At 48.1% G+C, this 26,340-nt stretch overlaps 2 protein-coding genes across 2 annotated transcripts in view; both read left to right on the forward strand.

Moving 5' to 3' along the window:
- The window catches only part of VAX2 (ventral anterior homeobox 2), a 66,800-nt gene extending 58,931 nt beyond the window's left edge, over positions 1–7,869 (forward strand). The window contains exon 3 of the mRNA XM_081877162.1: positions 7,078–7,869. Coding sequence (XP_081733288.1) covers positions 7,078–7,563 — 486 coding nt within the window. The 3' untranslated portion in view covers positions 7,564–7,869. The remainder of the gene's footprint in view (positions 1–7,077) is intronic.
- A 12,885-nt stretch (positions 7,870–20,754) lies between these two features.
- The window catches only part of ATP6V1B1 (ATPase H+ transporting V1 subunit B1), a 72,929-nt gene continuing 67,343 nt past the window's right edge, over positions 20,755–26,340 (forward strand). The window contains exon 1 of the mRNA XM_081876992.1: positions 20,755–21,006. Within this exon, the coding sequence (XP_081733118.1) occupies positions 20,895–21,006 (112 nt within the window). The 5' untranslated portion in view covers positions 20,755–20,894. The remainder of the gene's footprint in view (positions 21,007–26,340) is intronic.

Here is a 26,340-nt window from a genome sequence, read left to right on the forward strand (position 1 = left end):
TGTGGAAAGGGCTTTCATGCAGGAATTGCTCTGAAATCTGCACTCAGACCGTCGCCCTGAACAAGCACAAACTTTGCTGCTTCGTCATGTGTGGAAAACGTGCAGCTTCTTAAAGCATCTTTATGTACAGATCTACTTGCAGATTTCATGTGACTCGATGGGTGTCTGCATAGGAACGTATGGCAGATCATAAGCATATAAGCCAAGCCTTGTTGGAACATGAGATAAGAACGGCTTATAGGCCGGTAACTGGCTGAGGATCAGGAGGAAGAAAATTTGGGCATCTCCAGATTACAGGACCTTGCTCCCCCCCCCCTTTTTTTTTTTTTTTTTTTTTGCAGCGGGAGTGGGGGAATATATTCTGCAATATGTCATGGGTGCAATAATAAAAATGCAGTAGTGGTGGATTAATTGTGACTCATCCACACTTCATTCCACTTTATTAGTTGCTTTGTGACGCTCCCCCAAGGTTATTGTGCTATTGCCTCCTGGAAGGGGCTCTTTTGCACTGTAGAGCAACAAAAAAATAAGCTGGAACATTTGTGGTGGTAGAAAAGGTTATGGGTTTTCAGCAGCAAGTTAAGAGAAATGCGCTGATTGGAAACAAAGCAGTATGACGACCACTCTGAAATGTTTCCAGTTGCAAACAGTATTGAAAATTATGTTGTGTATAACCACCCCTGGGTTACAGGACCTCCAGGTTTGACTCTCTGGGTGGGTGAGAATGTATTTAATTGAAGAGGAGGAGCTGGCTGCAAATTATAGGATAGGCATTCTGGGGTCTGCCCTCCTTTCCTTCCCTCTCCCAATTAACCTCCATCTCCAGAGGTCTCCTCCCATAATATCGCCGGGCTTCAGGTTAGGGCCCTGAAATCTCAGGGTCTGGGCTGCTCCAGACCTGGCAAGCCTAAACCACCCTGATATCATCATGAGCACAAATAATCATGAATGCATGATAAATGGGCACCCAGAGGGACCGTAGGAATAAATGGACAGTACTCACAGCTCTGCTGGATCAGGCTAAAGGCCCACACAGTCCAGCATCCTGGACCAGGACAGATACCTATGGGAAGCCCACGAGGAGCACTTGAGTGCAACCGTGGTGTAAGAAGTGGGGTCCCTCAAGGGGCCTGAACTGGAACTGGTAGTTGTTAACTTGCTCATGGGTGACCCTGGAGTCAGGGGTTGGCTGTGAGGTGGCCAGGCTTGCTGATGACCCCCAAATTGTTCAAAGTGGTAAGAAGGCAAAAGGGACCGCAAGGGGCTCTGAAAGGATCTCTCCCAAGTGGGTAAAAGGGCATTAAAAGGGCAAATGTGGTTCACTTGGGAAGAAAGTTCCCATCAGGACAAACACCCATAACATCTCAAATAGACACTGATCAGGTCTGAGCTGGCAGTGACTGACCAGGAAAGGAACCTTGGGGTCTGGGTGGACAGCTCAGTGAAAACGGCGACCCAGTGCATTGCAGTTGTGGAAAAGGTGAATTCCAAAATAGTGGAGCATTAGGAAAAGTTCAGAAAAGGACAAGCGAGGTTGTTGTTGTGACGGTGGCACTACGGGCCCGACGGACCGAGAGGAAGACTGACAGGCCAGCCCCTCCCTTCCCTTCCTGGTTCCATCTGACATAACTGTGGCTCAGTTTATGTGGATCATCTGGAAGAGGATCCAGCTGCCGTCTGAGAAGGCAATATTCCTTTTTGTAGACAGGACTGTCCCGCAATCCAGCCTGACAATGGGGCAGCTTTACAAGAAGGAGAAGGATGAGGATGGCTTCCTGTATGTGGCCCTATAGTGGAGAAAACACCTTTGGCATCTGATTGCATCTCCCTCCCACTTGTGTCTTGTAAATAGCCTCTTGTTTGTGATCATGACCCCGGGACACATCCTGCATCTGTCACTGGGTTGATTTAATATATGGATAGATTTTTGTTAGCCTGGTAATTTATGAAAGTTTTATTTCCCCATTGCACATTGTACTCATAGCTGTAAATTCCATAGTCTCTCTCCTCTGGGACACATATACAGTGGTACCTCGAGTTAAATACATAATTCGTTCCAGAGGTCCGTTCTTAACCTGAAACTGTTCTTAACCTGAAGCACCACTTTAGTTAATGGGGCCTCCTGCTGCTGCTGCGCCACCTCTGCGTGATTTCTGTTCTCATCCTGAAGCAAAGTTCTTAACCCGAGGTACTATATCTGGGTTAGCGGAGTCTGTAACCTGAAGCATATATAACCCGAGGTACCACTGTACAGAAATAGTGCTTCAGGTTAAGAACAGTTTCAGGTTAAGTACAGAGCTCCGGAACGAATTAAGTACTTAACCCAAGGTACCACTGTACTGACATTATTTAAATACTGAAGCAAGGTAGCTGAGGGATTAAAGTGAGCGGGGGATTTTGAAATGAAGGTTTGACTAATTATTTTTTATTACAATTTCATAGTAAGGGCGCTTCTAGATTGTTCCAAACAGTCTCAAGATGCTAATATGTTGATTTTGGCTAGTGTCTTCCTCTTGATGAATTTTGTTAGAGGAAACTGATTAAACTTCCTCTCACAAAAGAAAAAGAAAAGGACAAGCGAAATGACCAAGCAGCGACTCTCCTATGGACAGATAAGCCTACCCCAACCTTTGACCTGGAAGCCCAGTTTCCCAGAACCTGCCTCTGTCTGTCTGTCTGTATCTCTGTGGTGGGGAATTGCGGAGAGGGCTAGCTGTCCTTGAACTCAGATCCCAGCCCAAGGTGCAATGCCTGCACCCCCTCCCCACCGGATCCAGGGCTTGAGCAAACACTTCCTTTGAACGCCTCTGCTCCCACAAACCGGCCTTTTCACATGCCGATCAAAGCAGGCTTGGGAGCCTTGCAATTACGGCCGACTCTGTTTGGGGTTGCAGTTCCAGCTTTTGTTTCTCCTGCAGCCAGGAGTAAATGCACTAGGGCTGCCTCTCCCTCTGTCTCTCTCTGCGTGTGTATTATTTGTGCGCTGGGGGTCATTTCAGAGCACCCCCAGCTCAATCTCCTCCCCCCTCCCACGATGGCTGATGTGGTTTTATTCCTCCACCCAGGCCCAGTTAATTGAGGGGATGAGGAAAGTAGGGTGAAAAGGGGGAGATTCAGAGCTTGGCTGCTGATGGAAATAATTATACGCCCAGCCTTTGTCTCCAGTTCCCCCGGATGCCTAATTAAGTCTTCTCACTCTGACAAGACCCTTTCTAAAAAATAAAATAAATGTCTCTGGGTCCTGCTTTTGTCATTGCGACGACAACAAAAAAGGGGAAACATCAGGCTGGAGCTGACAGCCTCTGCCTTGGTTTGCCTTAAGACAATGAGCTGCAGGTGGCTTTCCCCCTCCCCCAGGTGATGCCCAGAACGCCAAATGTGTTTTCCTTTCTTCCGGCGAGAGGCGATGGGCGGCGTGAGGCCACCAAATGTGTTGAGAGAGAGCCAAGGAGGCAGGAACAGAAGCCGTCGCCGGCAGTGTAGAAGCCAAACCGCCCAACTCATGCTGGGAAGAACAGAAGAGGAGAGCCCGCTGGATCGGGCCATTGGGGGCGCATCAAGCCCACCATCCTGTTCTCACAGTGGCCCACCACCAGATGCCTGTGGGGAACCCGCCAGAGCTCTCTCTCTCCTCCTGTGGTCTCCTGCAACTGCCAAGGGCAGGCAAGAATGTTGGAATTCCCAGGCTTGATTCTCAAGAGGGAGTTGCCAGGTTGGCGGCCCGGAGTCAGAAATAAAGGCCTGCGGATTAGCTGCCAGGTGAAATGATGTTATTCCTTGCCTGTGACGTCTACTCAAGGGGGAAGAGGTTCTCTATAGATGGGTCAGATGCCCTTTAATCCAGGAAATTAAGTTTGAAAGTTGCTGTTGAGTTCAGGTCATGTTTGCAGGCTTCTAGTAGGGCTCTGATTGGCCGCTGTGAGAATAATAATAATAATAATAATAATAATAATAATAATAATAATAATAATTTATTTATACCCCACCCATCTGGCTGGGTTTCCCCAGCCACTCTGGGCGGCTTCCAACAAAACACTAAAATGCAATAACCTATTAAACATTAAAAGCTTCCCTAAACAGGGCTGCCTTTAGATGGCTTCTAAAAGTTTGGTAGTTATTTTTCTCTTTGACATCTGGTGGGAGGGCTTTCCACAGGGCGGGCGCCACTACCGAGAAGGCCCTCTGCCTGGTTCCCTGTAACTTGGCTTCTCGCAGAGAACAGAATGTTGGACCAGATGGGCAATTGGCCTGATCCAGCAGGCCTCTTCATATGGGCTTCAGTTCATCCTGACTGCACCACTCACCAGCCTCCCCACCATTCCTCTCTCTCATGTATGTAACCCCCTAGCCAGCGGTTCTCAACCTGTGGGTCCCCAGATGTTGTTGGACTACAACTCCCATCATCCCTGAGCTCTGGCCTTGTTCACTAGGGATGATGGGAGTTGTAGTCCAACAACATCTGGGGACCCACAGGTTGAGAACCGCTGCAAGCTCCCCCTTCTCACCCCACACAACTGCTAAGCTGACTTTTCCTCTTCCCAATCCCCTTTCTACATGCAAATCTGGGATTGTGATGTGGCGTTACAAACCCACCAATAGGGGCTGCGCTCTCACTTCATGCAGATCTAGGATTGCGGCGCAGCACTGCAAATCCTCCCATGGGGACTGCGTGATGACCGCCTTACTTTTTTATGTATATAGGAAGAAACGTACCAGTTTCATCAAGGAAACTCGTTGGGGAAGGACCATAATTCAGTGTGAAATTCAGAAAGTCCTGGGTTCAATCATGGGAATTGAAAAAGCTGTCTTGTACTCATTCAGACCATTGTTCCATCAGGATCGTCCACAGTGATTGGCAGAAGCTCTTCAGATTTTCTCCTAGCCCTGCCTGGGTTTGAACCCAGGAGATCCTTCCTTCAAGGCAGAGGCTCTGATACTGAGCCGTGGCTCTTCCCATCTTCAGTTGGGGCTGAGAATGTCCCCTGCCTGAAACCCTAGAAGGCATATGCATAGGGGAAAGTGTTTTCTCCCTCTTTAATAACATCTGAACCGCAGACATCCCACGAAGCTGAATGTTGGAAGAGCGGGACTGATGAAAGAAAGTCTGTTTGGTGTTCAACATCATGCCCTGATTTACTCCTGCTCTCTCAGGCCGGTTGGCACTTGACAGGAATCTCTACTTAGCCACTCTTGTGCTCTCCAAGTGGTGGGCTTTCCCTCTTCCCCTCAGGGTGTGTTTGTGTGGCCCAGTCCATTTGAAACACAAGTTGTGTCTTTAGAGCATCTTCCTTGGCTCCTGCCTCTCTCCTCTTCCGCCATCACTCGCCCTTTCTGGAGTTTCTTACAATCCTCTTTAGACCTTGTTGACTCACTCAGATTAGTGTCGCCCAAGCCCTATTTATAGCATCGCAAATCCCACAAGCAACGGTGATTTTGCCACCGACTCTTGCTCTGTATCCATAAGGCCTGGTACATGGAACGCAAACCCCCAGTCTCATGGAGATTTACTTAATCGTTGAACTTTTTTCTTTTCTTTTCTTTTCTTTCATTATTTATAAATTTTATTGGTAATTTTATTTACAACATAACATAACCCCCCCAATATAGAAATCCACCCTCAATAAACGTGAACATAACATACAATGAGCATAACATACAACAATATAAACAACCAAATAAAAGACTTCCTTTATCCTGTATCTGGCCTCCTTATTTACTTCTTATAAGCTGTTTCCTTTATGAGTAATTATTAATTTTTTTCTAATTATAACTTAAATATCCACAAAGTCTCCTGCAGACAGAAGCGGCAAGGATCCTAATTGCTAAAAACTGGGAAAAAGAAACTGTGCCAACAAAAAAGGAATGGCAAGACTGTTAGAGTATATTGAATTGGCTAGATTAACAGACTAACAGAGGCAATTAGAGATCACACTAGACAAGAGTTTCAAAAAGCATGGGGGGGGGGGAATGCAGAGAATACTTCACAAAAAGTGCCCTAAAATACATACCTGGACTCATTTTGATTAATCATTGAATTTTATACGCTGCTTGATTGGAAAAACAACCTCCGCCACCACTTCAAAGAGGTTCGCAAAAAGGATAAAACAATAAAATTATAAATAGGCAAAAGTGGAATCAATAATTTAAGACATCTGAAAAGTTAAAATAACAATAGACTAAGGCAGCCATGGAGGTGGTACACGGCAGTGGCAAGGAGTGGAAGCCAGGTATCCATGGGCACCCACAGCAAACATTGTGTGGGGGCCTGGGTCCCCAGGGCCCCCTGGAGATGGCACCAGTGGCTCCATCTTCCCTAACAGACCTCCCCCACCTAGCGTAAAGGTAAAGGGGACCCCTGACCATTAGGTCCAGTCGTGGCCGACTCTGGGGTTGCGGTGCTCATCTCACTTTATTGGCCGAGGGAGCCGGCGTAGAGCTTCCGGGTCATGTGGCCAGCAGGACTAAGCTGCTTCTGGCGAACCAGAGCAGTGCACGGAAACGCCGTTTACCTTCCCGCCGGAGCGGTACCTATTTATCTACTTGCACTTTGACGTGCTTTCGAACTGCTAGGTTGGCAGGAGCAGGGACCGAGCAATGGGAGCTCATCCTGGCCTTCTGGCAGTTCCCTCGCTGCGAGAAGCCCAGTTACAGGGAACCAGGCAGAGGGCCTTCTCGGTGGTGGCGCCCGCCCTGTGGAACGCCCTCACACCAGATGTCAAAGAGAAAAATAACTACCAAACTTTTAGAAGACATCTAAAGGCATCCCTGTTCAGGGAAGCTTTTAATGTTTAATAGGTTATTGTATTTTGGTATTTTGTTGGAAGCCGCCCAGAGTGGCTGGGGAAACCCAGCCAGATGGGCAGGGTATAAATAATAAATTATTATTATTATTATTATTATTATTATTATTATTATTATTATTGAACGGAATATCCCAACAATGTGTTGTGTCCTGACTGAAAACTGCCCATGGCCTCTATCTCTCCTGCCAGCTGACTAGTGTTGACCGGATTCAACATGGGTGCCTCTGTGTGACCTCCTCTCACCTCTCTCTCTCTCTCCCCCCCCCCTTCCCAGGTCAAGGTCTGGTTCCAGAACCGCCGCACCAAGCAGAAGAAGGACCAGAGCAGGGACTCAGAGAAGCACGCCACTTCCACCTCGGAGTCCTTTGCCACCTGTAACATCCTGAGACTCTTGGAGCAGGGGAGGCTCCTGTCGGTTCCTGGGGGGGCCCCCAGCCTGCTCTCCCCTGCCCCCAACCCCGTCGGCAACCCCTCCGGAAACGGGTCCTCGATGGGCGCGCCAGGGAACACTTCGCCAGGCCTGGCTGGTGGGGGCAGCCCTCCGGGGACAGGGGCCTTCAGCTTGCAGGTCCCCTCGCTGGCCGCCCCCTCGGCGTCCCCTCGGCTGCCGGCGGCCCCTCTTTGCTTTGGCGGCCCTTTGCTGGGGACCCTCCACGAGCTCCCCAGCGGATACGCACTGGGCACCTCCGCCTTTGAGCCTTACACGCGGCTGGAGAGGAAAGACAGTGGTGCGCTAGCCAGCAAGAAGCCCAGCCCTTAAAGAAGAGAGATGATTAACGATAATCCATTCATTCATTCATTAATAACGACGACGAAGAGAAGTGTCAAAAGGACGCCCCCACGCCGCCGTCCCCTTGACCGCCCGTCCTCCCACCCCACCTCACACTGAGTCCCACACACCCAACCCCACCAGGGGCTTCTCTTTCGCAAGGGTGTGTGTGTGTGTGTGTGTTCGAAGACTGTTTACCAAATGTCAACCATGTGATGTGTGCCTCTGCGTGCGTGCCTGGGTGTGTGTGCGTGTGTGTGCTCCTTTCACGGAAATTAAACGACATCGACAGACAAAGCTGGCTTGGTATGGTGACTCCTTCGGCAGGGGCGACTGGACGTACATGGGGTTCGTAGGGTCATGGAGCTGGGTGGCGGTGGCAGGGTGAGGGGTGAGGGGTACCCAAGGGTCATCAAGTCCAACCCCCTGCAAAATGGGGGGGGGGGAGGGAAGAGGCAACTTTACCCCAAATGAGGAAGTTGGTAAAAAGGAAGTTGAGAGGCAAAGCCATTGGGGTCAAATCACTCCAAAAGGCTAGGGAGTTGCTTAAGAACATTGCAAATTAGGAAAGGGACCATTGAGGACACCGGCATGCTTGATGAAGAGGGTCAAAAAACCATTAGAGGCAAGAAGGCTTCCTTCAAAAAAACTGAAGTCTTCTTCTGCAAAAAGGAACACAAAACTCTGGCAAAAAGTGTGAGCAGGTGATGGGGGGGTGCATCAAAAGACTTTGAGGAATTGCTGAAAGCATTAAAACCAACAATTAAAAGTTCCTTCAGTATATTAGCAGCAGGAAACAGTCCCAGTTGGCAGAATGGGCCCATGGATGGGAAAGGTGTCAAAGTGCCCAAATTCTGCTTGCTGGTTTCCCATGGGGGCCTCTGCTTGAGAACAGGAGGCTGCCCCTTGGCCTGATTCTGCAGACTTCTTCTCAGGTTTTTAAGGCAGGAATCACAGCAAAATGGTGGGGTGTGCAAGCCATCCTCATGAGGTTTCCCCTCGGCCCATATGGACCCAGGTAAGGGCATTTGTGATTCTCTCAGGATCAGTCTGCACAAGCGCTAGAAACCCTAATCCAGCCCCACCCCAAACCTTTTGCTCTCTGGATGTTTCAGACTACAACTCCCAAGCCCAAAATTCCTTGAGAATGACAGGTTGCGAAAGGCTGTCCTAGGCCCTCTCTCCTGTTCCCCAAAAAGCAAATGGCTTCTCTTGGCCTGCTGCCAACAGACCACGGGGCCTCAGTTCGCGGGCAGAGCACCTCCTTGGAATGCAGAAGGCCGAAGGTCAAATCTCCGGTGTTTTCAGTTATAAGGTCCAGATAGTGTGTAGTGGTGAAAACCTCCGGTTGAAAATATGGAGAGCTGCTGCCAGCCAAGGCCGGCAGTACTGAGCTCGCTATATAATGGGGGACCGTGCATTGAGACTCCTGCATTGCAGGGGGTTGGACTAGATGACCCTCAGGGTCCCTTCCAGCTCTACCATTCGGTAGTTCTATGTAGCCTAACCTGGTGCAAGCAGGTTCCCATAGGGACCTAGCTCATTGGTAGAGCACGTGCCCTGCCTGCAGAAGGTCCCGGGTTCAATCCCTGCTACTTCCAGATAGTGGTGGGAGATATGCCAGAAATTCTGGAGAGCTGCTGCCAGCCAGTGTCAGACAACACTGAGCGAAATGCACCAATGGTCTGACTCAAGACAGCTTCCTGTGTTCCTCTACAGTATGATTGCATCATGCCTGGGGGTTCTGTTCTGGAGATGGCACATATACCCAAAAACACCACCCGAGTTTCCTGCTCTGGCTCCCCTTGCTGTCGGTCACCCTGCCTTCTGCCCTATCAGTCCCAACAGGTGTCAGGAGCAAGCCAGCACTAAATCACACCGAGCAAGTTGGAGTTAACTATTGTCAAAAACACAATGTGCACAGACTTGGCTGAGTGTTGGGCCAATGAACACAGCAGCTTATCCCCAGTTGGTCTTGCTCCATGGATCAGTTGCTGAGACAAAAGGTCCCTGACTCCACACAGTCATCTAAGTCCCCTTCTCTCCAGGTTTTCCCCCAAGCAATCAGAGACTGTGCCTGCCTGCAGCCAACCTCTCCTCTGCCCTTTTCATGCCTCTTCTGGTCCTGGGAGACCAGCAGGGATGGGAGCTGGTCTCAGCAGGAGGGGGAGACACCCGGGACTCTTTCTCAGCCTGACTCCTCTCTGCCTCTCGGTCTCCCTCCTCTCCTGCTTCAGTTTCAGCTTCTGCCTCGGATTCTGTACTTCTCTCTGCAGCAGACTCTCCCCGCTCACTAAACCCTGTTACCCCTTCAGCTTCCGACACCTGGTTCAAGACTGTGTTGTGTGGAAAGGGGGCTTTAACCCTTAGCTCTTGCTGCCATCCTGATTTGAATCATCTCCCCCCCCCCTTACCACTTACTTGCAATGGGAGGAAAGGGGCCAAAAAATGTTTAATGCCCTCCCCCTGCCAAGTTATACATTTTTCAAACATATCTATATCTTGTTTTTGCATAGCAGAGCCGTACTCAAAGCGGCACCCAGCAACACAGAGAATAAAATATAGCAACAATTCAAGATAGTGCATTAACAATTACAAAACAGAACAGAAAAACACGCTAATGTCAACAGGGCAAACAAATATCTCATGTTAATAAATGCTGAAATACTGGTGGCCACCAATTTGGATGGCTTTAAAAGAGAATTAGACAAATTCTTAGAGGAGAGGGCTGTCGATGGCTGTGGGAATGTTCAGGGATGCAGGAGAGGATATGTTGTTTGATTATATCCTTTCCAACGTGTGTTAACAAATTCTACAATTTAGCAGAGTAACATTCTCCTTTTTAAATTTGCACAGCGGATGCGTTTGCTCAGGCTCGCTAAAGCCTCTAAAATAAGTTGCCTGGTAATTTCCCCTTTAAAGGTAAAGGTAAAGGGACCCCTGACCATTAGGTCCAGTCGTGACCAACTCTGGGGTTGTGGCGCTCATCTTCCTTTATTGGCTGAGGGAGCTTCTGAAAAGTTAAAATAACAATAGACTAAGGCAGCCATGGAGGTGGTACATGGCAGTGGCAAGGAGTGGAAGCCAGGTATCCTTTGGCACCCACAGCAAACATTGTGTGGGGGCCTGGGTCCCCAGGGCCCCCTGGAGATGGCACCAGTGGCTCCATCTTCCCTAACAGACCTCCCCCACCTAGCGTAAAGGTAAAGGGGACCCCTGACCATTAGGTCCAGTCGTGGCCGACTCGGGGGTTGCGGTGCTCATCTCACTTTATTGGCCGAGGGAGCCGGCGTACAGCTTCCGGGTCATGTGACCAGCATGACTAAGCTGCTTCTGGCGAACCAGAGCAGCGCACGGAAACGCCGTTTACCTTCCCACTGGAGAAGTACCTATTTATCTACTTGCACTTTGACGTGCTTTCGAACTGCTAGGTTGGCAGGAGCAGGGACCGAGCAACAGGAGCTCACCCCGTCACAGGGATTCGAAACGCCGACCTTCTGATCAGCAAGCCCTAGGCTCTGTGGTTTAACCCACAACGCCACCCGCACCCAAATTTCCCCTTTGGTCCCTCATAAAAGAAATAGACACGACACAGTCTTCTATAAAAGTATAAAAAGAGTTTACTCACTCACACATTCTGTTCACAGATGGATCCCAGAAGGCAAACTTAAGTTACAAATAATATACCTGGAATCTATCTCATAAGACGAAAATCCCTTTGTCCTCTCTTGGCTGGAAGCAGATGTTGCTTTTTTGACAAATGTAGTCAGAGAGAGAGATGGAAGCCAGTCTTATGCTTTTGTTACCAGCACAGGTGAGGCTATGACCACATTGCTCCTGAACTCCTGTTGCTGGAAAGCTCAGGATGGGAGAGTTGCTCTTGTGCTTTTCTGCTTATGGGTTTCCCATGGAAGCATCTCCAGAACAGGATCCAAGGTTAAATGAGCCATTGGCCTGATCCAGCAGGCTTTTCTTATTTTCTTATGAAACAATGCCTAGCCCTATCAATAAAGTATGACACATACACACAGCAGCAAAAACAATACCCCACACAGCAGGGTGTGGGGCAAGGCAAGTGGAGGAACTTGCCCTTGATGGTTCCAGCAGACTCTCCCCAGTAGCAAACTCGCATCCTGGGGCAAACTCTGTAACAACTTCCATGCCTACTGGGGCCCTAATCCTGGCATCAATTGCAGGATACCACTATCAGGCTCTGCCTTTCCTTTCCATTCGTGCTGCAATCTCTGCCCATCACGACGTATCCATTTTCCAAATCCTTGCCCCTGACAAGCAAGCTGCAGTTTCATTATACATTCATCCAATCTTTTATTTATACTAGGATTGCTGCCTTGCCTGTCTAAGAAAAGTTGATGCGAGGAAGCTTACTGTGACTTAAAATAAAAAAGAGGAGAAAAACAGTTCAAAATACAACAAAACATCAGAGACCAGCAGGGAAGTAACACAGCAAAAGGTGTAGAGCACACACAGACGCACATGCAGAACCTTACTGGGTGATGCCCAGGAGCTGATGGGAGTTGTAGTTCAACAATGGCTGGAGGGCACCAGGTTGGCACAGGCTGAGCTGATCAGGCTTTACTTAGTTGGTACCTATTTTGGTACTGTTTGAGTCAGTTTGAAATCAACGTCCTGCTCCACATCCCAGGATAGACAATCTGAAGGGGAAGAACAGAGCGCAATGTCCCAGCCTCAATTGTCAGAAAGTTCTTCCTGAAGTTTAGTCAGAATCTCTGGAGGTCCTCCTCTCTGGAGAAGGAGGAAACCAAGCCTGCTCCACCTTCCTTGTGACAACTCTACAGATGTTTGAAGATGACGATCTTCAGTTAGTCCTCCATTCCTGGGTGGTGGCTAGTCAAGCATCAGCAAGTAAGTGTGGAACGAGAGATTTGACTCAGAACCATTAAGAAAAATGGAATGGATTAAAAAGAAAAAAGTCCATGCAATCCACATGAGGTTCTCCAGTGGGCAGTGAAAAGTACGGTGGTTGCCTGCCACATGATAACTTACCATGATACACAACTCTCTAGGAATCCCCATCTCAGTGGAGAGCAATTGCAGGGCTGTCAGGAGATGAAAGTTTATCTCATAATCAGGGTAAAGTGAATACCATAGAATCACAGAGTTGGAAGGTGTGGGAATGTTTAGGAAGGTAGGAGGGGTAATAATAATAATAATAATTTATTATTTATACCCCGCCCATCCAGCCGGGTTTCCCCAGCCACTCTGAGTGTCTTCCAACAGAACACCAAAATACAATAACCTGTCAAACATTAAAAGCTTCCCTAAACAGGGCTGCCTTCAGATGTCTTCTAAAAGTCTGGTAGTTGTTTTTCTCTTTGACATCTGGTGGGAGGGCGTTCCACAGGGTGGGTGCCACTACCGAGAGGGCCCTCTGCCTGGTTCCCTGTAATTTGGCTTCTCGCAGTGAGGGTACCACCAGAAAGCCCTCAGAGCTGGACCTCAGTGTCCGGGCAGAATGATAGGGGTGGAGACGCTCCTTCAGGGATACTGGGCCAAGGCCATTTATTGTTTTGATGTTATCTCTCCTCACTCACGCTAGTGAAAAAACAGCAGAGCACATTGCCTTGCAGCTTATAGTGAAGCCGTTGACTCACTAGGTAAAGGTAAAGGTACCCCTGCCCATCAGGGCCAGTCGTGACCGACTCTAGGGTTGCGCGCTCATCTCGCTCAAGAGGCCAGGAGCCGCCGCTGTCCAAAGACACTTCCGGGTCACGTGGCCAGCGTGACTAAGCTGCATCTGGCGAGCCAGCACCAGCGCCGCACATGGAAACGCTGTTTACCTTCCCGCTAGAAAGTGGTCCCTATTTATCTACTTGCACTTAGGGGTGCTTTCGAACTGCTAGGTAGGCAGGAGCTGGGACCGAACGATGGGAGCTCACCCCGTTGCAGGGATTCGAACCGCCGACCTTTCGATCTGCAGGTCCTAGGCTCTGTGGTTTAACCCACAGCGCCACCCGCGTCCCTCGTTGACTCACTAGAGCTTGTTAAAATAAGAATTAAGCTTGTTAAATTAATTTTTATTAATTTTCAATTATAAGAATCCAATATGCACCATATTATATTAATACCAAATAGCAATGCCAATTCAAATACAAACCAATTACATAGCCAATTATATTTTTTTGTGGCTTCCCACATGCTGTACTTCAAGGTCTAATTCCCTTTAATTCATAATAATTTGTAAATTCGCAAGTGAAGTTCTCCTTTCTTCTTCCTGGGTGAGGTTTTAATTTTCATCAATTGTTCCTCTAATTCTTTATCAAATATTACGTCCATATTAGTTATTCCTGATCCTTTTCTGCCTTATGGCTTTTTTGACTCGAAGTTACTCTGGAGTGATATCTTTCTTTGTTCTTAACTCTTCTGATTGCGAAATTCCACTTTCGATTTCAGGCAGGGAGTCACCCAACATCCTGCCAAAGCCCTTTTAATTAAGCAATCCAGTCTGGCTTGTCCAGTCTGGATTGTTCCTGGTAAATCTCCCCTTTATTTCCCTCTTAAAATAAGAATAACACAACACAGCCTTCTTGAGAAATGACAATAAAGTCTTACGCACATTCAGTTCCCAGCAGTCATCTGAAGGCAGGCTTTGTCTTGTGGTCACAGTTTCATTTGCAGAGAAAAGAAGTTTGAGCAAGGTGTCAGACTTTCTGCTTGTGCCTTCCATCCTCTGTAAGGATAAGCCATGTGCTGGTTAAGAGCCAGGAGCTGTAGAGACCCCGAAGAGGAAGTCCCAAAGGGAAGATAGCTGCATGGCCAGCCCTTTTGCATGGTCAGCTAGGGTCACATCCATCTACCTGGTCACATCCAAGGCGAGGAGGCTCCAGAGCAGGTATGACAGGAAGTCCTCCCTGTCTGGAGCCACATTCCCCTGTGTGTCCACTCTAGGAAACAGAAAAATGTTGTACTTGACTGCTCTTGCAATACATCCCACAGAAGGGATCCCCCAGGTGTCGCTGTCCCAGAGGGCGATGGCCCGGAAAAATCCTCTGCCACCAATTGTTGGGAAAACGCCACACCCTGGGGGTGCCTACGGGCCCCCAAATCCCTGAGCATCCTCTGGTATGCACAGCTCTGGAAAAGGCATCTCCCTTCTCTTCCAGTGCACTTCCTAGTGACATATACAAGCTGTTAGAATTCCTGCTCCGTGAATGCAGTCATGGGACTGTTGTCTTTCACATGACGGTATATGTTTTGACTCCACAGAGTGGGAAATGCCGGAGACAGGATGTTTGTATTCCTGTGTTCCGTGAAGTGGGACTATTGTCCTTTGTTCTTTTTCTCTGATGCTAGAGAGAGAGGGAGCCATGTTGCAGTGCTCCGTGTGGGTTTATATGTAGATAAAGTAGATTAGCCAAAATGCTGAGTTGCTGAGGTCTGTCATGCGCAAGTTGCGCAAACTCTGCGGATCCCTAAGTGTGCTGGTGTCGGTTGGCATCAGTTGCTGTGATGTTCGGGCTAAAGAAAGCTTTTGAAGCTCCTGAATGATTGACCAGGAGGGAGGGAACCTGCCAGTCGGGCATGTGTCTCTGCCAGGGTCCTACTAAAGTGTACGCTGAACTCCTGACACCAGCTGGTATATGCACACTAATCTTCTGGCATAACACAGCAAGAAGAGTGAGACATCGTACAGCTAATCTACTATTTATTTACACACTATGTGCAGACAAAAGCATCATGGCGTCCGTTCTCTCCAGCTCCAAGAGAACAAACAGGAAGAAATAAAAGCGAAAGTACAGTGTAATAGTACCAGCAGTGGAAGAGATAAGACTGTCTTCCTTTCCCAGAGTATTCCCAGACAGGCATGTGATTTACAACGATCTCATCTGCAGCAACGGAGGAGTGAATGCTAACAGTGTCCACCCTAGGAAACAGGGAAATGTTGTACTTGACTGCTCCTGCAATATATCCCACAGAAGGGATCTCCAAATGTCATCTAGTCCAACTCCATGCAATGCAGCTAACAAATCCATGACAGAGTCCAAGCTCAATAATAAAACCTCATAAGGTTCAGCTGGAATCTCCTTACTTTTTTGCCGGTTCCATCGGTTCAGGTCCTTCGCTCTGGAGCAGCAGAAAACAAGCTTGCTCCATCTTCCCTGCGAAAGCCCTTCAGATATTGGAAGATGCCTCTCCTGCCATAATAATAATAATAATAATAATAATAATAATAATAATAATAATTTATTATTTGTACCCCGCCCATCTGGCTGGGCCTCCCCAGCCACCCTGGGCGGCTTCCATAGAAACCAAAAATACATTAAAATATCACAGATTAAAAACTTCCCTGAACAGGGCTGCCTTAAGATGTCTTAACATATCAACGCAAGTTGTGTCATCTTACATATCAACGCAAGTTGTGTTTCACTTTAGTTCACATGTGTTACTTATAGCTATAGGCCATCACCATACAAAACAGGGGAAATGGACTTTATCTAATGAGATAAATAAATCGGCACAACTCAGCAAAGCCCTGGATGTCGACCCAGCTAGTTAAATGACTGCTAACCAGATAAATGACTACTATGTTCAGCTTAACTGGTCGCATTCCTAAATTTTAAATTCCATTATATCAGGTTCTTATTTCAGTTTTTTATAAGCAGTATCTTAAATATAATTAACAGGATGCAAACAAATAAAATAAAAGATAGCTGAAACAGCCAGCCTTCTCCAGCAGACGCTTTTACATTCGCCTTATAAAATTTGGCTCTTGCCATTAAGGAGTTTGTGATTCTTCTCAATACGACATTATTAAAAACCAAACAAACAAACAAACAAAATACCAGCTGGGGACCATTTTTAAAACATCTAATGCCCTTTTAAAACATGCAGTGAAAGGGAAGATTATTGGGTTGTCTTCATTTTTGTTATGTATTTTGTATTTTATATTGTGGTTTTGTGTTGTGAACTGCCCTAGGATGTGCGGGTATAGAGCGGTATACAAATTGAATAAAGGAGGAGGAGGAGGAGGAGGAGGAGGAGGAGGAGGAGAAAAGGAATCTCCAGTTTTTCCAGTTTCCTGGTTGTAGAGAAGACAGGGCATTTATCTGACTCAAACAACCAAAACGGCTTTAGCAGTAGTCCCCTCCCCTGCATCTCTCACATGGGACACTTCCTGTCTGTCTCTCTCCCAATGAGGGTCCCAATGGGTCAACAGGCTCTTGGCAGCTTATGAACAGCTTAACACCTTTCACTGCCCCCACCCTGACTCTCCACCCTCCAACCCACCCAGACTCTCACCCAGAGGGGCATGAACTGTTCACCCACAACATAAGCCTCTCACCATTGTTCTGAACAGCAGCAACAGAGCAAATGAACGAGAGGGACAGTCTGGGATTTACAGAAACCACCCCAGTTTCTGATTTGATCCTAGAATGTCCTGCTTTTCCTTAGGACGTCTCTATTTTCATTGGAGAAATGTCAGAGGGGATGGAGTTATGTGACCCCCTGAGCCAAGAATACAACCTTTGGAAGACATCTGAAGGCATCCCTGCATAGGGAAGGTTTTGGGGGTTTTTTAAATGTTTAATGGGTGGCGTATAAACAATACAATTATTATTATTACAGTCATACCTCGGGTTGAATGTGCTTCAGGATGAGCACATTTGAGTTGCGCTCTGCGGCAACCCGGAAGTAATGGAGCACGTTACTTCTGGGTTTCGCCGCTTGCCCATGTGCAAATGCTCAAAATGACGTCACGGGCATGCGCAGAAGTGGCAAAAAGTGGCGCACGTGTGCACAGACGTGCCGTCACTGGTTATGTTTGCTTCTAGATGTGAACGGGGCTCCAGAACAGATCCCGTTCACCTCTAGAGGTACCACTGTATTACGGAATAAAAGGTAAAGGACCCCTGACCATTAGATCCAGTCGTGACCAATTCTGGGGTTGCGGTGCTCATCTCGCTTTACTGGCCGAGGGAGCCAGCATACAGCTTCTGGGTCATGAGGCCAGCATGACTAAATCACTTCTGGGTAACCAGAGCAGCGCACAGAAACGCCATTCACCTTCCCGCTGGAGCAGTACCTATTTATCTACTTGCACTTTGATGTGCTTTCAAACTGCTAGGTGGGCAGGAGCAGGGACCGAGTAACGGGAGCTCACCCCGTCGCGGGGATTCGAACCGCTGACCTTCTGATCAGCAAGCCCAAGGCTCAGTGGTTTAACCCACAGCGCCACCCGCGCCCCATTATTACGGAATAGGACATCCCTATTTTCACTGGAGAAATGTTGGCGGGTATGTTTCTCTGCTACCCGCATTTTTCTGAAGACCCTCATGGTCAGCTGGACCACCAAAAAGGGAGCATGCAATGAGGTTTCCCAGCCTCTCCCATCTCTGTGCAGAGACAAACAGCCGTCAGCAGGACCCATAAAGCATGAGCAACGAACCATGTGCAGGCCGTTGAAACTCTGCAGCTGTCACAATCATGCATGGCAACCATCTCACGATTTGCTTCCACAGAGGAGCTGTCCTTATAGGAATTATACACCATGCGAAACAGACACGAATGAGAGGTTTTCTTGCCTGATGTGAAGATGAAGAATTATGGGCAGTTCCAAAGTTTGCAGTGTTCAAAGCCCAGATACAATCCTGCCTTTGGCTCCTCTGTTTTGCAAGACCAGGCTGCCAGTCTCTGTCTCAGTGAAAGAAATAGAACTTTTGTCATAGTAATAATTTAAGGAAATTCCCTGGCCTTTTCAGGAGCAGAGAAAGAGAGGGATGTTGTCATTCCTTGCCTGGGAATTCCATGAATTTTTAACCAACAGCAGCGGATGTACAAAGCCCCCAAGTCTTTCAAGGTATGCTGCCAAAATATCCCTGTTTGGTGTTTTCTTTTGCAAACAGAAGAAAAGATGCATTTGCAATCAGCTGGTGGTTTAACAGAAAGCAGAAAGCAGAGAGAGTTCGTAGCGTTTCCCCTCCTGGGATCGAGTTAGAGAGGGAACACGGGTACTGCCAAGCCACTTAGCACAACGGTTTGGTGGTCCGGCTGGAGGTTGAAGTTACCTCATGGCTGAGTGGGCAGCCCGTTCCTCCTCTGGCGTTGTCTATAGCAGAATGGGGCGCCTTGCTGGAAAAAGTGCTAAAAGCAAAGCCCTGTACGAGATAATATTCCTGGGCAAAGACGCCTTCCTTCTGCCGGCCTAGTGCAACCCTTAAGATACATTAAGATCTCCTCCGTAGCAGGGGAGGAGAGGATCAGCCCCTCTGCAAGGAGGACTACAGCAGTGCTAATGCCTCCTGCAGTTCTGATGCTGTGTTTTATTCTAAAAGATTCAAAGAAACTATATATATGATGGCAGGATCCCCAAGGAGGGGCTCTGTGGGGAGCAGACTTCAGGCACCAGGCCCATTGGCAGACCAACTCTGTGTTACAAAGATGTCTGCAAACACACACGCTCCAACATTTCTCTGATGAAAATAGGGACATCCCATTCCATAATGATAATTTCCCTGTTTATATCCCACACAACTTACTGGGTTGCCCCAGGCACTCTGGGCAGTTTTCAACATACATATAAAAACATAATACTGTAAAACATTAACTTCCCTATACAGTGGTACCTCGGGTTAAGTACTTAATTTGTTCTGGAGGTCCGTTCTTAACCTGAAACTGTTCTTAACCTGAAGCACCACTTTAGCTAATGGGGCCTCCTGCTGCCGCTGCACCGCCGCTAAGTGATTTCTGTTCTCATCCTGAAGCAAAGTTCTTAACCCGAGGTACTATTTCTGGGTTAGCAGAGTCTGTAACCTGAAGCGTATGTAACCTGAAGCATCTGTAACCTGAGGTACCACTGTATAGGATTGCCCTCAGATGGCTCGGGGGTCGGATAACCCCATACCCTCCAACATTTCTCCAGTGAAAATAAGGACATCCTAAGGAAAAGCGGGAGATTCTGGGTTCAGATCAGAAACTGGGACAGATTCTCCAAATCAGGGATGTCTCTGGAAAATATGGACACTTCTTTCCTCTTTGTTTCCTCTGTGCTTCTCCTTCCCCCTCTGGCACGCATTGCCACCAACAACAATATTTTGCGTTCACAACATGTGCTGTTTATACTTCCAACAGCCCAAGCTTAGTACATTGTCAAGGAAAGATTAGTATTTCCCTCTGGAAGGAGCAACACCGCTTGAAGCAACTGACCTTTGCTGGAAAGATTCACACACACACCCCAAGTCCCCATCAAATTATCTCCCACCTTTTGTCCCATCACAGAGCTCAAGATGGTCATAGGTGGGGGCTTCTGGCGGGTGTCGCATCCAGACACTGGCTAGGTCACTCCTGCCCAACCTGGTTGAACCTGCCAGACCTGCTTGCCCAGTACCAGCTGTGTGACAAAAGAAAAAAAATAAACCTCTTTCTTTCTTTTTTTTTACAAATTTATTTATTTGATTTTACACAGTAAAGGTTACAATCGTACCACAACACCTTCCACAGGTACAAGATTCCCATGAATCTCTGAACTTCCCTCCTCTTCCTCTGTGGGTCCCATTATTAAACCTTTTCTACTGCATCTTTTATAGTAATCTACCAAGCAAGAGATAACTAGAGTATGGACCACTCTGGCAAGACAGTCTGCAGGCAGGGAGGGTCTCATCCTGCGTACCAGATAGAGCTGGGAGACAGCTGCCCTGGACATAGAATTGACCTGCACCTCCATGGACAGCTGTGAGTCCAAAATGACTCCCAGGCTGCGCACCTGGTCCTTCAGGGGCACAGTTACCCCTTTCAGGACCAGGGAGTCCTCCACACCCGCCCGCCTCCTGTCCCCCCAAGAACAGTCCTTCTGTCTTGTCAGGATTCAACCTCAATCCATTAGCCACCATCCGTCCTCCAACCACCTCCAGACACTCACACAGGACCTTCACTGCCTTCACTGGTTCCGATTTAAAAGAGAGGTAAATTCCTATCCCGTCGCCTCTTACTCATTTAAAAAGGGCTGCAACCTTTCCCTAGGGGATCCCTTCGATCATTTCGCTTGCCCTTTTCTGAACCTTCACAATCCCCTTCCTGAATAAAGCCATGGCAGTGAGAATATCGCTGCTTGGGGGGGGGGGGATTGCCTTACACGCCCCAGATTTTTCAGCGAGACCTTTTGCACCATGCATCTCAAACCTGCAGCTGCCGGACAGTTTACAGGCAACAAATAACTCTGTGTTCAGGGACAACACGGAGGAGGAGGAGGAAGCAGATCACCGCAGCTGGCCTCTGTCAGGCAGATCAGGTACAAAAACTTCAGAGAGCAGCTCTTGCTTTCCGGCTCGCGTCGACTCCCCAAGGACATGGCCACCAAGGTGGAAGTGAGGGTCAACGGGCACCCGGGAGGAGTCCTGGCCGGGGCACGAGAGCACGTCCAAGCAGTGACCAGAAACTACATCACCCACCCGAGACTGAGTGAGTATTTTCGGGAGGCGTCAGAAAAAGACAGGGAGCTCGAGAAATCTCTTGCCCGTGCGCACTTCGAAAAGGATGCTGCGATTGCTAAGACTTGCCCAAAGAAAAGGCATGTCAGGCGAATCTCCCAGCACCCTGAAAAAACTACAGTTCCCAGAATTCTCTGCAGGGAGGGATATGCCTTAAATGCGCTTGAAAGGTAGGCTGTGGGTCTGCTTAAGATCTCAAGCGGAGGAGATCCAGAAACCTCTCATTCGCAGGATCCAGTTCTCCTCCTTGCCGTCTCCAAAACTGCCCACTTTATCCCACTTTCCGTGGCTTCCTTCTTCTCCTGGGGGAGAGTGCCTGGGAGGGGAGAAGACCGGGATGCTGAGGATAATGGAAAACATATTTCCAGTTACAGATAGGTAGCCGTGTTGGTCTGCCATAGTCAAAACAAAACAAATTCCTTCCAGTAGCACCTTAAAGACCAACTAAGTCAGTTCTTGGTATGAGCTTTCGTGTGCATGCACACTTCTTCAGATACACATATACGCTGTGTATCTGAAGAAGTGTGCATGCACACGAAAGCTCATACCAAGAACTGACTTAGTTGGTCTTTAAGGTGCTACTGGAAGGAATTTGTTTTGTTTGGAAAACATATTATTAAACTGAAGAGGAAGAGTGTGAGAAACTAGCGCAGGAGATCTCTCTCTCTCTCTCTCTCTCTCTCTCTCTCTCTCTCTCTCTCTCTCTCGGTGCTGTTCAGCCTTTGCCTCCTGGGCAGCACCTAATAATAATAATAATAATAATAATAATAATTTATTATTTGTACCCCACCCATCTGGCTGGGTTTCCCCAGCCACTCTGGGCGGCTTCCAACAAAGATTAAAAATACATTAAAATGTCACACATTAAAAACTTCCCTGAACAGGGCTCCCTTCAGATGTCTTCTAAATGTCAGGTAGTTGTTTATCTCTTTGACATCTGATGGGTGGGTGCTCCACAGGGCGGGCACCACCACCAAGAAGGCCCTCTGCCTGGTTCCCTGTAACCTCACTTCTCGCAGGGACGGAACCACCAGAAGGCCCTCAGCGCTGGACCTCAGCATCCGGGCAGAACAATGGGGGTGGAGACGCTCCTTCAGGTAGCCTGGGTGCCTGAGGACCTAGTATCCCATGTGTTCATATGTTGCCTGGAGAATGAGGAGAACAAGAAATGACGCCCCCAATTCCAAACCCCAGGAAAGGTTTTGCACCGTGACGAGAGAGGGAGGATCTGGGACTGGGGTCTGCAGAGCAGCCTTGGCGAACTTCTGCCAAGCAGAGCAGAGCAGTTCTTTCAGAGTCTGCCTTCGAGGGCCTGATCCCCAGTTGCCACAGCTTGCCCGTGGTTTGTGAGGTGTGTTGCGGGAGATGCATAATCACAAACACGCTTCTGGGTATTGCTGAAAAAGTCCACCCAGTAATAGGTGTTGGTGAGGGTGGCATGGGTGTAGCCCCTGTAATTTTTATTTTACATTTGTATCCCACTTTTCTTCCAAGAAGCACAAGTTGGCATAGGTGGTTCTTCCCCTCCCCATTTAATCCCAACAGCCCTGTGAGGTAGGTTAGACCGAGAGGCAGTGACTGGCCCAAGGTCACCCTGTGAGCTTCATAGCTGAGAGGGGATTCGAACCCTGGTCTCCTTGGTCCTAGTCCAACACTCTAACCACTAGGCCACACTGGCTCCCATGTGCCTCATCCAGTTGGAACACAGATATTGTTCTGAGTTTTATTCTTTGTGGATCAAGTGTCCCTGGCTGGGTAGCTTAGGAGTATTTCTTCTCAATTCACCTGCCTGCTCATGCCTCCTTGTGTGAATACGAAACATGAAATAATAATAATAATAATAATAATAATAATAATAATAATAATAATAATAATAATAATCCACCCATCTGGCTGGGCTGCCTCAGATGAAACCAGCTCCATACATGTGAGAACAGGGACCTAAGTCTGCAACACTGGACTTATAATATATTTGCGGGGTTGGGCTCCCACAAAGTCAAGGAGCAAAATTGAAGACCTATGGTCTCCAAGCTCACACAAACACATGGTAAGGCAATTCCTCAATGACCTTGGCCGAGGTGACAACTTTGGCCTGAAATCTCCCGGTTGCGGTTCCAGCCTGTCTGCATCTCGCGCAGCAGGTCAGAAACAGCTCTGAGCTGCCCCAGCCCAACTTGGTCGGATGGGCTCTGGCTGGCTCAGAGGGTTTTATTATTAACCACAGCAAACAGGCGGAGTCTCCAGTCACAAGGAGGGCTGGTATTTCCCCCCAGGTCTTGAAGGCAAGCTGGCTGGGGCGTGAGAGGGAGAGGGAGAAACAGAATATTGCTGCTGCTGTTATTTCAGGCACTGTTTGATTTCCACACGGGTGCCGGGTGCTATACATAGCAATTCTGTGTTGGGGGTTTTTTTTTAACCATAAAGCAGCGTATAAAATTTATGAAATGAATAATAAACAAACAAGCAGACCAGGGCAGCTGCAATGAGTGATGTGTCAAGTTGGGCCTTGCATTTGGGTTTGTGTACCCCTCAGCTGTGCCCAGTCTGTGTTCTGAGATTTAACATCTGCTAAGACTGTCATACATCCAGAATTTCCCGAACATAGCTGGATTGCGGTAGTCGGAAACAGTGTCCAGGCAGAAATCACTGATGTCCGGGAACATCTGGAAGTACAGTCATACCTTGGTTGTCGAATGCCTTGGTAATCGTACGTTTTGGCTCCTAAGTGACCAAAACCTGGGAGTGACTGTTCCGATTTTCAATGTTTTTTTGGAAGCCGAATGTCTGGTGGGGCTTCCACGGCCTTCCGATTGGCTGTAGGAGCTTCCTGCAGCCAATCAGAAGCAATGTTTTGGTTTCTGATTGCTTTGGAAGTTGAACGGACTTCTGAACAGATTCCATTTGACTTCCAAAGTACGACTGTATGGCAACCCATGTCAGACTCAACAACTTTTGTGTCTGGATTTTTTCTTTTTGAAATATGGAAAGCCTAATCCAGGGGTCAGCAAGGTTTACCTTGCCTTGGCTGGATCGGTCCTGCAGAGATCCCTCTGTGGGCCGGATCATGTGTGCGCCTGTGATTTTCGGCTTCTGGGTTTGCGCACCTGTGATTTTCGGTATCTGCATCTGTGCCAACGCAATTTTCGGCGCCATGGAAGCGAGTCCCAATGCTGCGCTGGTTTAGCGCCATGCGCGAGCAGGCAGCTCGGTTCAGGAGTGGCTTGTGGGCCTGTCAAACGACCTCCACAGGCCGCTTCCGGCCCATGGGCCTTAGCTTGCTGACCCCTGCCCTAATCTAAGCACCCTTAATTTCTATGATCTGAAGCATGCATGGCAGATGGGCAACAACTCTAGCAGAAGCAAAGGCTAACCCACAAAGAGGGGGTGGGATGAACCAGGAACGCTGGGAGTTTATAGGTGTGTAGGGAAGGAAGTGTGCATAGGCTTCTTCTCCCTGGGCGCAGGCAAGGATCGTGCATGGGTGAGCGGAAGAACATTCCCCCCTCCCTTTCCATTCCCCCTAACCCCGGAGACCTGTCTTCTGCCAGGCGTGAAGGCACACACTGTTCTTAATGGGTGCAGCCACGGCAGGGTCAGGGGGTTACGACTGTGTCAGAATGTGTCTTTCCAATTGAAACCCCCTCCCCTTCAAGGGCAGGCATTCACACTAGCGTAAAGGAGGATGAGGAGGAGGAGGAGGAGGAGGAGGAGGAGGAGGAGGAGGAGGAGGAAGAGCGGCAAGGGGCACCCGGGAGAGCTCAAAGGCCCAGGAGGTCAAATCTGGGCTGGCAGAAGAGACACAGCCAGACCTTGCCCCCCCCCAAAAAAACCAACCCTTCGTGTTTAGTTGTCCCGGATCCCCAGAACCACCAAAAATGGAGGGCAACATTGGCACCCTCGATGTGCGTGGAGGACGTAGGTGCCAGCTCCCTGGGTGTCCAAGCACTCACAAAATTCCCCATGAAGGGGCCGGTCACCCACACATTTTGGCGCTAGGGCTATGCACATGCACAACCCGGGCACACACACACACCCCAGTCACACACTCCTAGTGGAGGATGAGAGGGATGGTATTCAGAATTCCAGCCAAGTTTAGAGAGCTGGTTTCACAACTTCTCCCCCACAGATGCCCACTTAACTGCATTGATCAGCAGAACTGAGCCAGGGCCACATAATACCTGTTCCACATTTTTAAGAACATCAACTTCTAATGTGGGAGCACCTGCACTTTGGAACTCCCCGCCTATTCACATCAAGCAGGCATCTCATCTTCTTGGCAGTCTTTTCGGCACCTGCTAAAAGCATTTTCGTTTAGACACGCCCACCCACAAGTTTAGAGAGATGGTGCGAGTTTTTCCTTTTTGAATATTTTAAATTGTTGCTTTCAGCTGGTTTTACTGATCGTTTTGCTCTTCTTTTCTTTTTATAAGCTGCCTTGAGGTTTTTCGTTTTGCAATCAGGTGGTGGATAAGTTTTACGAAATAAATAGATAGAACAAGCAATTTAAGAGAAGTGTAAGAGCAAAAAGCAGAACTTAAAATCAGAAAAACAAAACATTAAAATAACTAGCATACAGCATTCACTGCATGTCCTCCATGAGATTTTACACATAACAGTAAAAATTATGATTACTATGGTACTATTATTATGTAGAAATGACTTGCTCAAAAAAGAGAAAAAAATAATAATTCTGTGTGCAGATTATCATTATAAAAATAATAATATTAATATTCCACCTTTTCCCCAGAACTGGGGTTTGAGGCATACAACACAGAAAGCTAAAGTCATATAAAAGATAATAGTTACCTAGTAATTAAACAATAATGGGATTAAAACAATGCAACTCCCCACAAAATAATCTATTACAATACAGATAGTAAAAACAGTGAAGCATTATTAAAAGTCCTTTACTTGAAACCAGACAGCCGCCCAAAGCCTGTCGGAAATAGAAAGTCTGGCAAATGAACAGCAAGGAAGGAGCCAGTCGAAGTTCTTTCGGGAGAGAGTGCCAAAGTTGCCTGGGAGGAGCCACTACTGAGAAGACCCCCTTCTGCATCGCCTCTTGGGGAAAGGGCCACTCTTAAAGATCTCAAAACCTAGGCAGCTTCGTACAAGGAATACTGTATTTCAAATAGCCTGAATGGATGCGGGTGGCACTGTGGGTTAAACCACAGAGCCTAGGACTTGCCGATCAGAAGGTTGGCAGTTTGAATCCCCGCGACGGGGTGAGCTCCCGTTGCTCCTGCCCACCTAGCAGTATGAAAGCACACCAGTGCGAGTAGATAAATAGGTACCGCTCTGGCGG

This window comes from Podarcis erhardii, assembly GCF_964252035.2.
Source record: "Podarcis erhardii genome assembly, chromosome: 9".
NCBI classification, from domain to species: domain Eukaryota; kingdom Metazoa; phylum Chordata; class Lepidosauria; order Squamata; family Lacertidae; genus Podarcis; species Podarcis erhardii.